Source organism: Drosophila montana, unplaced genomic scaffold (assembly GCF_035044405.1).
Source record: "Drosophila montana isolate Dmon_TW-CO22-7 unplaced genomic scaffold, ASM3504440v1 contig_3513_1, whole genome shotgun sequence".
Classification (NCBI taxonomy): domain Eukaryota; kingdom Metazoa; phylum Arthropoda; class Insecta; order Diptera; family Drosophilidae; genus Drosophila; species Drosophila montana.
Genome location: NW_026998392.1, coordinates 253,694 through 266,476, shown reverse-complemented (window position 1 = coordinate 266,476; position 12,783 = coordinate 253,694). Strand labels below are relative to the sequence as shown.

Sequence of the window (12,783 nt, the reverse complement as noted above, 5' to 3'; positions counted from 1 at the left end):
CAAAATGTGACAGTATTTACCCGAGATGTTCAATAAAAATCATCAAAAAAGTTTCGATTTTCGAACCGACCCCGAATTTGAGAAAAAACGTGATGTAACCCCTTGCCATTTTAATGATTTTGGTCAAATATTAGATTTTTATCTTTTTGATGCCAATCGATAGTACTGATCCTTACGAGTCCAAAATGGTATAAAATTCCAAAATCGTACATTATTTGGCCGAGATATTCCAAAAAATCATCAAAAAAGGTTGACTTTACAAACGAATCGGTTTTTGTTCAACCACCTTTTTTAACCCTTCGATTTTTATAATGTTTGAATGCCAATTTATAGTAGGGATCCCTACGAATTCAAAAAGGTATAATATTTCAAAATGTGACAGTATTTACCCGAGATGTTCAATAAAAATCATCAAAAAAGTTTTGATTTTCGAACCGACCCCGAATTTGAGGAAAAACGTGACCCATTGCCATTTTGTTGATTTGGCCAAAATTTAGATTTTCATTTTGTTTATGCCAATCGATAGTACTGATCCGTACGAGTCCAAAATGGTATAAAATTTCAAAATCAGACATTATTTGGCCGAGATATTCCAAAAAATCATCAAAAAAGGTTAACTTTAGAAACGAATCTGTTTTTGGTCAACCACTTTTTTAACCCATCGTTATTTATAATGTTTGAATGCCAATTTATAGTAGGGATCCCTACGAATTCAAAAAGGTATAACATTTCAAAATCTGACAGTATTTACCCGAGATATTCAATAAAAATCATCTAAAAAGTTGCGATTTTCGAACCGACCCCGAATATGAGAAAAAACGTGATGTAAATTTAGATTTTTATTTTTTTGATGCCAATCGATAGTACTGATCCTTACGAGTCGAAAATGGTATAAAACTTAATAATCGGACATTATTTGGACGAGTTTTTTGGCCCACATCTTTTTGTAACCCATCGATTTTTAATTTGTTTTAATGCCAGTTGATAGTGGGAATCCGAACGAATTCGAAAAGGCATAACATTTCAAAATCAGACTTTATTTAGCCGAGATATTCAAAAAAATCATCAAAAAAGTTTTGATTTTCAAACCGAGCCCGATTTTGCGAAGAAATGTGATGTTATCCCCTTGCTTTTTGGTTGACTCTGGTCAAAATTTAGATTTTAATTTGTTTGATGCCAATCGATAGTAGAACATTCCCATTGTAAAAGAATTTGTTGGGAATAGGGAATTAAATAACTTAACTTTTCACTTTCTGAACCGAGTACAGGCATTGCTGCACTTGCAGATTCCGCTCATGTGGATGGTAAATGTCCAAGCTGCAAGCGTGTGGATTCTATTTCAGCTGTGCGTTCGCATTCAATTTGCCTGCTTAGCAGCAAACTTTCAATAATAAGAGAAGAGTATAATGCCTAGTTTATTTACAGATAATATAACCGGCTAATTGTGTAATAATACTAATAATAGGAATAACACGTAACATTATTTACAAGAAAATAAAATATGGTAAATAGCGACATCTGTCGAATGATCGGACAGCGCTGCCAACTGAATATTTAAAAGTGTACCATTTTGAGTTTTTCTTAGCACTATTAATTATTCCACACTGGATCTGATTTCTACAAATAAGTATTATTTCGGTAGATTTATCACACAGTCATGCAATAATTTAATATAAATATATTTTTCAGCATAAATTTAAGAAAACATCGAGATCAACGTAGAAATATCGCACACTGTATAACAAAATATCAATATATCGATATAATTTCAGCATCCCTAGACAAAACAAGCATCTCGTTCAAATTAAACGGAACTTTTGGAGCACAAAGCAGGCATTGAAGTCATATTCCCTGCGATATTCTGTATTACAGTTATAACATCTCACAGTTTTATTCAGATTTTAAACGCGTTAACACGTTCACAAATTTGGTGTTCTACTCAAAATTTAAAGTTGGGGTAAAAGTTTGGAAATTTTATGTGAAATTATTTAGAAAGAGTTAGCACGCCCATTCAGTGAACCATATTTTAATATACGGCTAAAATAAAAGGTAAGTGTGCTGCAAAGAAAATGCGAAATTTGCAAGAGCACAATTCACGCAAATGGCGGTGTAGTTTTTGGTCTGTCTCCGTCGCGGTCTTCCCAAGCACAGTTAAACGCAGTCGCAGCTGTTGCTTTGTTGCTGCTGGTTTGGCCTTGTGAAGCCGCCGGTTCTGCTGCGCGCGAAAAAGGTAGACGAAAAAATTGGCAGGCACAAAAGAAATGCGAAAAGTACGCACACAAACGCACTTTAGAGCGCGCGCGCGCGTTTGTATGTGTGAGGCAATCGAAACAGCCCTTGAATTCAACCTCAGACATCTTCCACATTTTTGAGCAGGCTCACAGCGCACATTTTTCTTTTCAGCTGTACACTTGTTATCGTAGCAGAAACAAATTTTTAAATTTTTCCAAAAAGAAAAACAAATACCTTAAATTAATTCAACATGAATAAATCGGATGCAAGCGCACGCCAGGGCCACTACAAGGCCAACACTCTCAATACGCAGGTAAGTGGCGCGATCTTTAAAACTGAATTCGCACTTAACCTCACTTTCGCCGATGCCGACTTGGCGTTTAGGACTCGCGCATGCGTCGCCATGAGGTGACCATCGAGCTGCGCAAGTCTAAGAAGGAGGATCAGATGTTCAAGCGCCGCAACATAAACGATGAAGACCTAACCTCGCCTCTGAAGGAGTTAAATGGACAGTCACCGGTGCTCCTGTCGGTTGATGAGATTGTGGCGGCTATGAACAGCGAGGATCCAGAACGCCAATTCGTGGGTATGCAGCAGGCGCGCAAGATGCTTAGCCGCGAGCGCAATCCACCCATTGATCTTATGATCGGACATGGCATTGTTCCGATCTGTATACGCTTTCTTCAAAGCTCCAAGTAAGTTATTAAGATAATAATACTCCTTCGATTAGATCGTGCGCCTCATTTGATCTCTTTGCTTTGGTCAGCACCATTCTGCAATTTGAGGCTGCCTGGGCCCTGACCAACATTGCATCGGGTACATCGGAACAGACGCGTTGCGTCATCGAGCAGAATGCGGTGCCCCATTTCATTGACCTCCTCCAGTCCAAGTCGCTTAATCTTGCCGAGCAGGCCGTTTGGGCGTTGGGCAACATTGCGGGCGACGGAGCTGCGGCGCGGGATATCGTAATCCAGCACAATGTCATCGATGGCATTCTGCGTTTAATCAATAATGAGACGCCTCTGTCCTTTCTCCGCAACATTGTCTGGCTAATGTCGAATTTGTGCCGCAACAAAAACCCATCGCCGCCCTTTGAGCAAGTAAAGCGTCTGCTGCCAGTGCTGTCGCAGTTGCTGGTCAGCCAGGACATACAGGTGTTGGCTGATGCGTGCTGGGCGCTGTCATATGTGACGGATGATGACAACAATAAGATACAAGCGGTGGTCGATACGGATGCAGTGCCACGCCTGGTAAATCTTCTGCAAACCGACGAGCCCAGCATCATTGTGCCAGCACTGCGTAGTGTCGGCAACATTGTCACTGGCACGGATCAACAGGTCAGTCAACTTAACCAACGGCAGTTAATAATCGATGTGCTTTACTCATCCGTCATTCTCTTTGCAGACCGATGTGGTCATAGCTGCTGGTGGCTTGCCCAAGCTTGGCTTATTGTTGCAACACTCGAAAGGCAATATAGTAAAGGAGGCTGCCTGGACAGTGAGCAACATAACAGCCGGTAATCAGAAACAAATTCAGGCAGTCATCGACGCGGGTATCTTTCAGCAGATACGCCATGTACTGGAGAAAGGAGACTTCAAGGCACAAAAGGAGGCCGCCTGGGCGGTGACCAATACAACTACGTCGGGTACTCCCGAACAAATTGTGGATCTCATTGAGAAATACAAGATATTGAAGCCATTCATAGATTTGCTAGATGCTAAGGATCCACGTACCATTAAGGTGGTCCAAACTGGTCTTTCGAATCTGTTTGCTCTCGCCGAGAAGCTGGGTGGTACGGAGAATCTATGCCTGATGGTCGAGGAACTAGGCGGCCTCGACAAGCTCGAAACACTGCAGCAGCACGAAAACGAAGAAGTCTATAAGAAGGCTTATGCCATAATAGATACTTATTTCAACACTGGTGACGATGAGGCCGAGCAGGAACTAGCGCCGCAGGAAGTAAATGGCGCACTGGAGTTTAATGCCACGCAGCCCAAGGCGCCGGAGGGCGGTTATACCTTCTAATGTGCCAGCCATCAATACACATACAAACACAGTACACCACACTTTTTTTTTTGTTCTTATGCGACCGCGCCTACACCATCTACACGCGATGTACACTTCTCGAGTTTGTCACTCCAAAGCACACCCCAAAACCCAATGCCGTAAAAGCGGAGGAAGAGGCAAATCCTTACTCTACTACATGACCAATGCCTATACCTTTACACATAACATTGTTTGTTGTGCATTTCCGCATTGTCCCGCATGCGGCCATGAAAACGCATCTTTGGCGCGTTCTTGGTGTTTTTTGTTTTTCGCCACACACTCGCACACGAATACACACGCACACACACACACTAAGATCATCCTGTTATCAGAACCACCACTATTCGCCTGCCCAGCTGTGCTGGTAGGCAGGCGATTGTGATTACACAGTATACAAGGTCAGGACGCTGCCTGTTGCGTTTGCATGGCCAAATGAACTGTTTTGAGTGTGCTAATTTCATTGAAATACCCTCTTTCGGATATAAATGTATATTTAGGCTGTTAGTTTATTTATTTATGAACATGTATCGTATTTTGTGAAATCCTCGACCACAACCACTTTTCATGCAAGTTTTTCAAACAACGCAATTTAATAAATGTGTCCTCATCCTATTAATGTAAAAAAAACAGCATTGAAGCCTTTAACTGAAAATTGTGAGGGATAAGCACGAGTCCCAATTTAAATTAAGCAACTATTGAAATAAAACTGTAAATGAATATTTTAAATGTAGAAAAATGTATCAAATAAACATACATGCACAGGCTATATATGTTGTCATCCAATGTAAGAAAACAGCTTTGCCGTTTAGTGTATAACGACCCAAATGCGCCAGATTAGATAAGCTGATTAAACAATGGAACTATGAAAACAAAGCGAAAGCTGGATGACTCAATTCAATCAGGCGTCGCATCGCTGGCGTGCAGCATCCCAATCAGCGGCAATTCTAGTGGTTCCAGTGCCAAAACAACATTATAATGGCCACAGAAACTGACGGGCCCCAATAGACGGGCGGACGCAGCCCCAGTTCGCGCAGTTCGTCTTTGGCGTCGTTAGCGTCCGTTTGAATGGAACAAGCGGCAGCAAAATTATAAAAATAGATTAAATTTTTAGCGTCGGAAAGTAGTTGCAGAAAATTCGAACTTACCCAGAGCTTTCCGACTCTTCCGACTCGCCCGCCCATCCGTTGTCCAAGTGTCGTCATCAATGAACAGCGCCGGACCAATTTAATTAGATTCCCTCATAAACTTTTTGTCTAGCGCGGAAGAGCGTTTAGTTCAATTCTGTGCGAAGCTGCGTGCGGGCGCCAATTCATTTTTTATTTTCCCAAGCGTTTTATACATTTTTTGTTTCAAGTTTCGTATTTAATAGTGGTTACACTTTGTCGGCAGGAAATATAATAGGTATATAATATAATACTATACTATACAAATATCATTATGGAAGTGATCAGTCAATTTTAAAGACATATATTTAATGCTGTTCAAGTGATTATAAGACCTTAAAATAAATATTGAACTTCAAAATTACCAATATGCATTTATTTTGGAACTACGCTTTAATTCTACAATATTTATGGGTTATAAAAATATGACTACAAAAGTCGGTAAAAATATATATATTTAGTATATACATATATATGTATGTGCTCAGATTTGTGTGTGCAACAGCACATCTTGCTCTTTATATCTAATCGAGATAATTGCCGTTGACGAAGATAATGATCACTACAAAAAAGACTATGTGACCTCATGCTCAGCCATTGAAAATTTAGTGAGCATTAACCATCTGCCACTCGGACGAAGCGTCAGCTGTAAACATGCTCTATATTTTGCAAAATATAAATATGAGCACGAAGTGTGGGTGTATATTGCGTTTCATTTTAGGCTTAGACGCCAAGAAAAACACTTTTGACAAATTCATGATGTAATTAATTTCCCAAAGAAAACACACAAAAATTGGCACACCCAAAATAAACAATAAACATTTAAGAGTACGCCGAGTAGTGCTACTTTAAAAGCAGGCCAAATGTGCAGCTGGCGAGAGCAGAAGACTCTTCTAATACCCTAACAATATTACTTAAATATAACAATATTTATACTAAGATAATATTCACCGAACAATAAAGAAGAAGATCTCTGGGCATTTTGATTAAATTAATAGATTAACCGGAGTCTTAAACTTTCTATAATATGTGCATCAATCATTTCACTTAGTTTGAGTAAGAGAACTTTTCTACGGATCTTTCGAGCGTAGGGTTATCTTTTGTTTTTGTGGAGGCGGCATAGAGCACGCACTCAGAAATCATTTAGCAATACGTTGAGAGAAATTCGAGAGATTCGCGTTAGATTAAAAGTTGCCCAAAATATATGTAAGGGTATATGTATGGATGCATATATGCATGTTCGTATGTTTGTTTAGCCGAGCAATGTCAAAAAGTTTTCCCGTTCTGGGTTGTTGTGGACTTTTTGGGCTAACCGAGAATCGTGTCAAGTTTTTGTGTTTGCTGGCAATTCTCTTGGCCCATTGTTTTTCACTTTGTTATTGCATTGTGAATCTCTTGCTATACCCTGTACCCATACAACGGTTTAAATGGCTTACATGAAAGTGTGTAAATAATTTAAGTTAGTAGATTTACGATATTTTTCACGTGAAGTTTAAGTTTGTTTACGTTTAAGATAACTGAACTTAGTTTTTAAAGATTAGATACAGATAAAACTTTAGTTCTTGGTATCTTTAAACATGTCGAAATCTTATTTTCTTTGAATGAGAATATATTTTTAAGTTAATATCTGGTGAAGCACTAAGTCAAACTAAGTTGATACGTGTTCTGTTAATGGATAAGGGGTATCTGCAGGTCGAGCAGTCTCGCCCTCACCGATTTTTATTTGCTTTTTGCTTTTTGCCCAGTAGACGGAAGAAATTGAAATTCAATGTTTATTAGGAAAAGCAGTTTTGAGGCCACGGCCAAACTTTTTGGCCGATTGAAAGATTTTTTAATTGAATCAAAGGCGTCGAACGCGAACGGGATTAATGTTCATAATTGAAACAATGAGAGAAGATATAAAAATAGTGCCTTACAGTATTCGATATACAATTGCAGCATAATAACATTATAGTTAGATAGATATAAATATTTTGTATACTTTCTACTACAATGTACATCTTATATTTAGCTGAAAGCATAAGGTCATGTCAAGATCTATAAAGTTGTGCTGAACGCAATTAAGGAAGTCATATTTGAATAAATATCTGCACACGTGTTTTGCTTTATACTAAAAGGGCAAATCTACTAGAATAATACTCACTGTATCGTAAACATTTTGCTATTTACGAGCAAGATCATATCCGAAGAGCTTCAAGTACTCTTTTTATATTTGTTTATAATGGGGCTCTGATACAAATAAAATGTATCCAGTAGATACTAACATATATATGTTCATATGTTGCATATAAAATAAGTAAATATATCCAAAAATATATTGAAAAAAATAAAAATGAGGGACTCGTTCAAATATGATGGAAATTGTAAATTTTGAAAAATAATTTGTTGGGTTTAAAAATAAAACATTGTTAATTTCTATTTATTTACTTACCTTTAATGCACTCCTTGCATTCAATAAATCCAGTCATATTTCAAGAACACGTAAAATTGGAATTTCACGAAAATATGGCGTCTGATTTTGGAATGATTTATCTTTTTTGACTTTTAGGTACCTATCATTCCAGATGTTAGACTCACATTCTCTTCAATTGTTTTCACAGCTCTCCGCAGTTAACGCAACCAGGTCTGTCAGAATGAGTGCTGATCCTAGTCTCACTGCGTCTGGAGTTCCACGCGAAATCAGTCTTGGAGCTGAGATTTTCCACAGCATTGCATCCGCAGCTGCAGATGAAAATGTAATCATATCGCCACTGCTGCTGGAGGCGACGCTGGCGCTGCTCTACCTCGGCTCAGATGGCGCGACAGCTGAGGAGCTGCAGAGGCTGTTGGAGCTGAAGCAGCGCTTTCCCAGCAATGCCAAGATGGCCAATTTCTATGCTGCAGAGCTATCTGCAGCGACTGGCGACAAGGATACACGCATTCAGCTGCAAAATCGCTTGCTGCTGCAGGCCACCGTCGGCACGAGCATTGCGGATGACTTCCAGAAAATCGCACAAACATATTTCCATGCGACGGCCGAGTGCCTCGACCTGCAGCAGTCTGAGAAGGTGCGCCGCTACGTTAGTGAAAATATTTTGGCCAGCACTGGCGGCGGCAACTGGCAGCAGCCGCTCCAGGTGAACGCAAGCCAAGCGGCACAGCTGCTGTTGCTGCTCGCGGCGAGGCTTCAAAGCAAATGGTTTTTGCCATTTAGTGCCTATCGCACGGGCCTCTACGACTTTCACAGCTCCACAGGCGCCCCCAAGCCGGTGCCCATGCTCTTCGATGACGACATGTTTGTCAAGTACGCGGAGCTGCGGGAGCTTAACGCCCGCGCCATTGAGCTGCCCTATGAGCATGCCGACGAATGGGCCATGCTGCTAATCCTGCCCAACAAGCGCGACGCCTCGGCCCTGGCAGAGCTGGAAACCCAACTGCGCGCTCATGATCTGGGCGCACTGCAGCAGCGTATGCAAATGGAGAGCGTTCAGGTGTTGCTGCCCAAGTTTAGCATAGACTTTGAGTGCAGTCTGCGACAGGCGCTAAAGCAGGTGGGTAAAAAACTCGCATAATTGCAATTACTGTGGAACCAAAGACTACATTGAATTTAACGTGTACGAAGGTCGGTCAATAAGTCCCTAAGACAGGAATAAACATTTCCTTATCTTTGTTTTGTAAGCATTGCTTTAATTGCCATCTCGCTAGGACAAAGGCGGATATTTTAATATCAAAAATTGGCATTCATTACTTTGCCTATCAGTGGAAAGGACAACTGGCTGATGAAAATCAATTTATAATTCATATACACCAACTTCTCATTGCCTAAGATAATCTAAAGAATAACTATTGAACCGACTCTCGTATTTCTTGCTTACAGTTTGGTTTTGCCGAGATTTTTGGCTCCTCAGCCAACTTCAAGCATTTGCATACAGTCGCGAATCAGCCAATTGTCGATGTTTTGCACAAGCTGCGGATTGACTTAAACGAATCGGGCTCAGGCTCAGAGTTGCCTCAGCCGGCGACAGGTAAGTTAAATGCAATATAATCAGTTATTGAAGATTATTAATAAGCACTTGATGTATAATATTTTGCAGGTTATAAGCCCATTGTGATTAGCAATTCCTCGCGGCAGAAGTTCTTTCGGGCGGATCATCCATTTTTCTTTGCCATACGCGGCGAGAACGTGACCCACTTTGTGGGGCATGTGGTTAGTTTTTAGCGGACATGAGTCAGCAATAATAGTGTGTACACCAGACGGATAATAATAAATTAATAATTGTAATAATACTTAATAATAATAATCCATCGTCACAACATCAAATTTAAAATCTCTGTTGTGGATTTTCTATAACAAGAGTCTCGAGTTTAATCAAAGATATATGTATGTATGTGTATGTATAATTTGTTTGTTGCAGAAATAGTTCTGTAATATACTTTAGTTATACAATTATTGTATTTTGTAGAGTTTTTATCGTTTTCATGATTTGATTTTAGGTCTAGGAAAATTTTAAATAGAATCAAAAACAGAAGCACACCGCCCTACCGGGTGTACTCACATTGAATTAACCTAAGGTTAATTCTAATATATTGAGTTACTTTTACTTTTTAATGTTTGTAAATCTAGCTAAAAAATTGTTTTTACTTTAAATTCTTTCATTTTGCTTAGATGACTTGAAGTTTGATTTTAAATGTCACTTACAGAGCTTCTATATTTGATTTGATGGTGTGTATTCATACAATTAACTTTAATATATTTACAAGTAGGTTTTAAACTAAAAGTAAATGGTTCTTTCAAAACGAATCATCATGTATAATGAACATGAATGAATGAATAAAACATTTACGAAATTATGAATTAGACTTTTCAAAAATAATTCTTTTCAATTGCAGTCGTAAACGAGTTGAATATGTAAATTTAAATATTTTTAGGTAGTTATTTACATGATAAATTACAATTACTTCTGTAGACATACATAGGTATTTACACTGCTCTGGATTTCCTTTAACAATGTCGATGATTATATGGCCACGATACCTTTCTGTTGGCAGATTGAGGGACTCTCCAATTATAATTTGCTGCTTTGCTGCTGTTGTGGCTCATCGCATTTCTTGACTACTACGGCGGGCGGTGGTGGTGTCCCTGTGTCCACATCCAGACTGCCGCGATTGAGCAAATAGTCCAGATCGTGCGTGATGCGATCCAGTGTCGCATTGCCGCCTGAAGCACCGCTGCTGTCTACTCCAGCGCTCTGCGTGGACGGCGTAACAGAGACCGTTGTGGTGGCTGTGGTTGTAGTGGAGACGACTGCAGCCACCATGGTGGGCAGCAGCGGATCGAAGGTGGTGCGCGATGTCGGCTCCAGTATGGTCACGCGCTTCTGCGTCTTCGGCGTGGGCAACGTGGCACTGCATATGGTTGCCCGAGCACCGCTCAGATTGCCGCTAATCGTTGGCGGCGGCAGCGCCGACGCCTGCATGCTGAGCATCAGCGGACTGGGCACAAAGTCCACGTACGGATTGTGCTGCAGCGGCACGTAATGGGGCGAGGCTGTGGGCAGCATGCCACTGGTGTGTATGCCAATGATGCTGTCTGTAAGTGGTGTGGTTAGCCGTAGCAACAATGCAGCCGCACTTTGCACTTGACCCTAGGCTGGTCACTTACCTGCCGCCAGGCCCTGCAGTATATCCAGCGTCTCGAGGCCCACAAATTCGTCACAAGGGCCAGTCGCATAGTGTGTGGGTTGCTGGTGGTGCAAGATGCGCCGGCCCAGGCTGCCCGTCAGTCCACCCATCGTGTAGGCATCGTAGGCATAGCCGAGAGCACTGGCCGCCTCCGCGTTACCGCCGCTTAGCAGCGCACAACAGCGAGTGCCCGGCGAGGCGGCCACCGTCAAAGGCAGCTGCTGATGCCCACCAAGCAGGGTCTCCGCCGTGCTCACAATAGCTGCCTGGCAGCGCGGCGCCGTCGAGATGATTGTCAACGGCAGTTGCACGGCTCCGGCTCCGGCACCAGCTCCAGTTGCCGCTGACAGCTCCAGCCCCTGCTTCGGCTGCAGCGGAGCAGCGCTGGGCCCGGTTGCCACAGCCGTTGCTGCTGCCGCTGATGTTGCTATACACTCGCTCTCCTTTTCCTTATCATGATTGGTGTAGACTACAAAGAATAAGCAAAGGGGTAAGAGGTGAAAGGTAGAGTTGGTCCCCATTTGGTACGCTCTTGGCTTTGGCTACTTACAGCTCAATGGACTATTAATGCTAGCCGTCGTCGTCGTGCAGTAGTTTTCGTCCAGACTGGTTCTGCTGGTATTGAATTTGGTCTGTTTCAGCGAGCTGCTCTGGCTGCTGCTGTTGCTGCTCAAGAAGGGTGGTCCGCGTAGTTTGCTCTCAGCCTTGATGACAAAGCAAAAGAGAATGCCAAAGCCCTGGAATATAATACAATTGTTCGGCTTTAATATTGAGCATTAAGACATTTCCTTAGCTGCAGTATATATTGGTATATAAGAGCTAAGCTACATATTTTTATGGATCTGCATTATGCATAACCAATGATCAATTAATTCTATAAAACAACTTTAAAATGATTACATCAACCGATGCTTCTAATGAAGCAAGGTAATCAGATAATTATATTAATTTGACAGCTATGGAATATAAAAATAAATAGATTTCATTTGGTTATTTGAGGAACAAATGGAATATTCCAGGAAAAGCTGAGTATTTAAATAACGTAATTTCATTCATTATGGTTCATGTGAAAAAATATATATCTATCCAAATAGAGACAAATGAAAAATCACAGACTTCATATGCAATTCAACCCTAAATCCCTTTGGTACTACTTTCCTGCTTTGATTAGCAAGTTTTGCTTTACTTCTGTTTTATTTACAGCTGACAGTATGAAGCCGCGAATTAACTGTGCGTAGGCTTCACTTGCTATGAAAACTAACCAATTAAAAGTCCATTAATATTTCTGCTGCTCTGAACTCAACTGCAGCGACCTCAACAGTTGCTAATAAAATGCATTTCGATTTCAGTTTTCATTTGGCAGAGCTGTCCAGCACACACGAGTACTTGTTGTTATCCCCGAAAAATTCATAGAGCAATTGTAACTATAACTATAATAATGTTTAACTGACATTCGTTGATTTCACAACTTGAAAATTTACGAAATAGTTGCTTAAAAAACAGTTGATGCAAATTATATTTCAATATATTTTTTTTAGCCAACAATCTAATAGATTTTCAAGTGAAAATTCGATTTTCTAAATTGTTTTGAATTTTTACAATCAGTTATTTCTGGATCACAATTTAAATACAAAATTGGAATATAAATAATATCTGAAAATGTTTACAAAAAATCTGAGCG

The 12,783-nt window shown here is 40.6% G+C and overlaps 3 protein-coding genes across 3 annotated transcripts in view; 2 read left to right on the top strand and 1 right to left on the bottom strand.

Moving 5' to 3' along the window:
- Positions 1-1,872: 1,872 nt before the first annotated feature.
- Positions 1,873-5,044, top strand: Pen (Pendulin). Its single transcript, XM_064692030.1, has 5 exons — positions 1,873-2,049; positions 2,404-2,545; positions 2,617-2,927; positions 2,999-3,569; positions 3,637-5,044. Exons 2-5 carry the CDS (start codon positions 2,483-2,485, stop codon positions 4,255-4,257), a joined length of 1,566 nt encoding a protein of 521 aa, XP_064548100.1. The 5' UTR covers positions 1,873-2,049; positions 2,404-2,482; the 3' UTR covers positions 4,258-5,044.
- Positions 5,045-5,167: 123 nt separating this feature from the next.
- Spn31A (Serpin 31A) lies at positions 5,168-9,774 on the top strand. Its single transcript, XM_064692031.1, has 4 exons — positions 5,168-5,679; positions 8,042-8,971; positions 9,298-9,445; positions 9,515-9,774. The coding sequence occupies exons 2-4, from the start codon at positions 8,075-8,077 to the stop codon at positions 9,637-9,639; spliced, it is 1,170 nt and encodes a 389-aa protein (XP_064548101.1). The 5' UTR covers positions 5,168-5,679; positions 8,042-8,074; the 3' UTR covers positions 9,640-9,774.
- A 132-nt stretch (positions 9,775-9,906) lies between these two features.
- Positions 9,907-12,783, bottom strand: part of LOC135435127 (uncharacterized) — a 169,385-nt gene continuing 166,508 nt past the window's right edge. The window contains exons 19-21 of the mRNA XM_064692033.1: positions 11,653-11,839; positions 11,083-11,571; positions 9,907-11,010 (exon numbers count right to left, since the gene is read on the bottom strand). Coding sequence (XP_064548103.1) covers positions 10,487-11,010; positions 11,083-11,571; positions 11,653-11,839 — 1,200 coding nt within the window. The 3' untranslated portion in view covers positions 9,907-10,486. The remainder of the gene's footprint in view (positions 11,011-11,082; positions 11,572-11,652; positions 11,840-12,783) is intronic.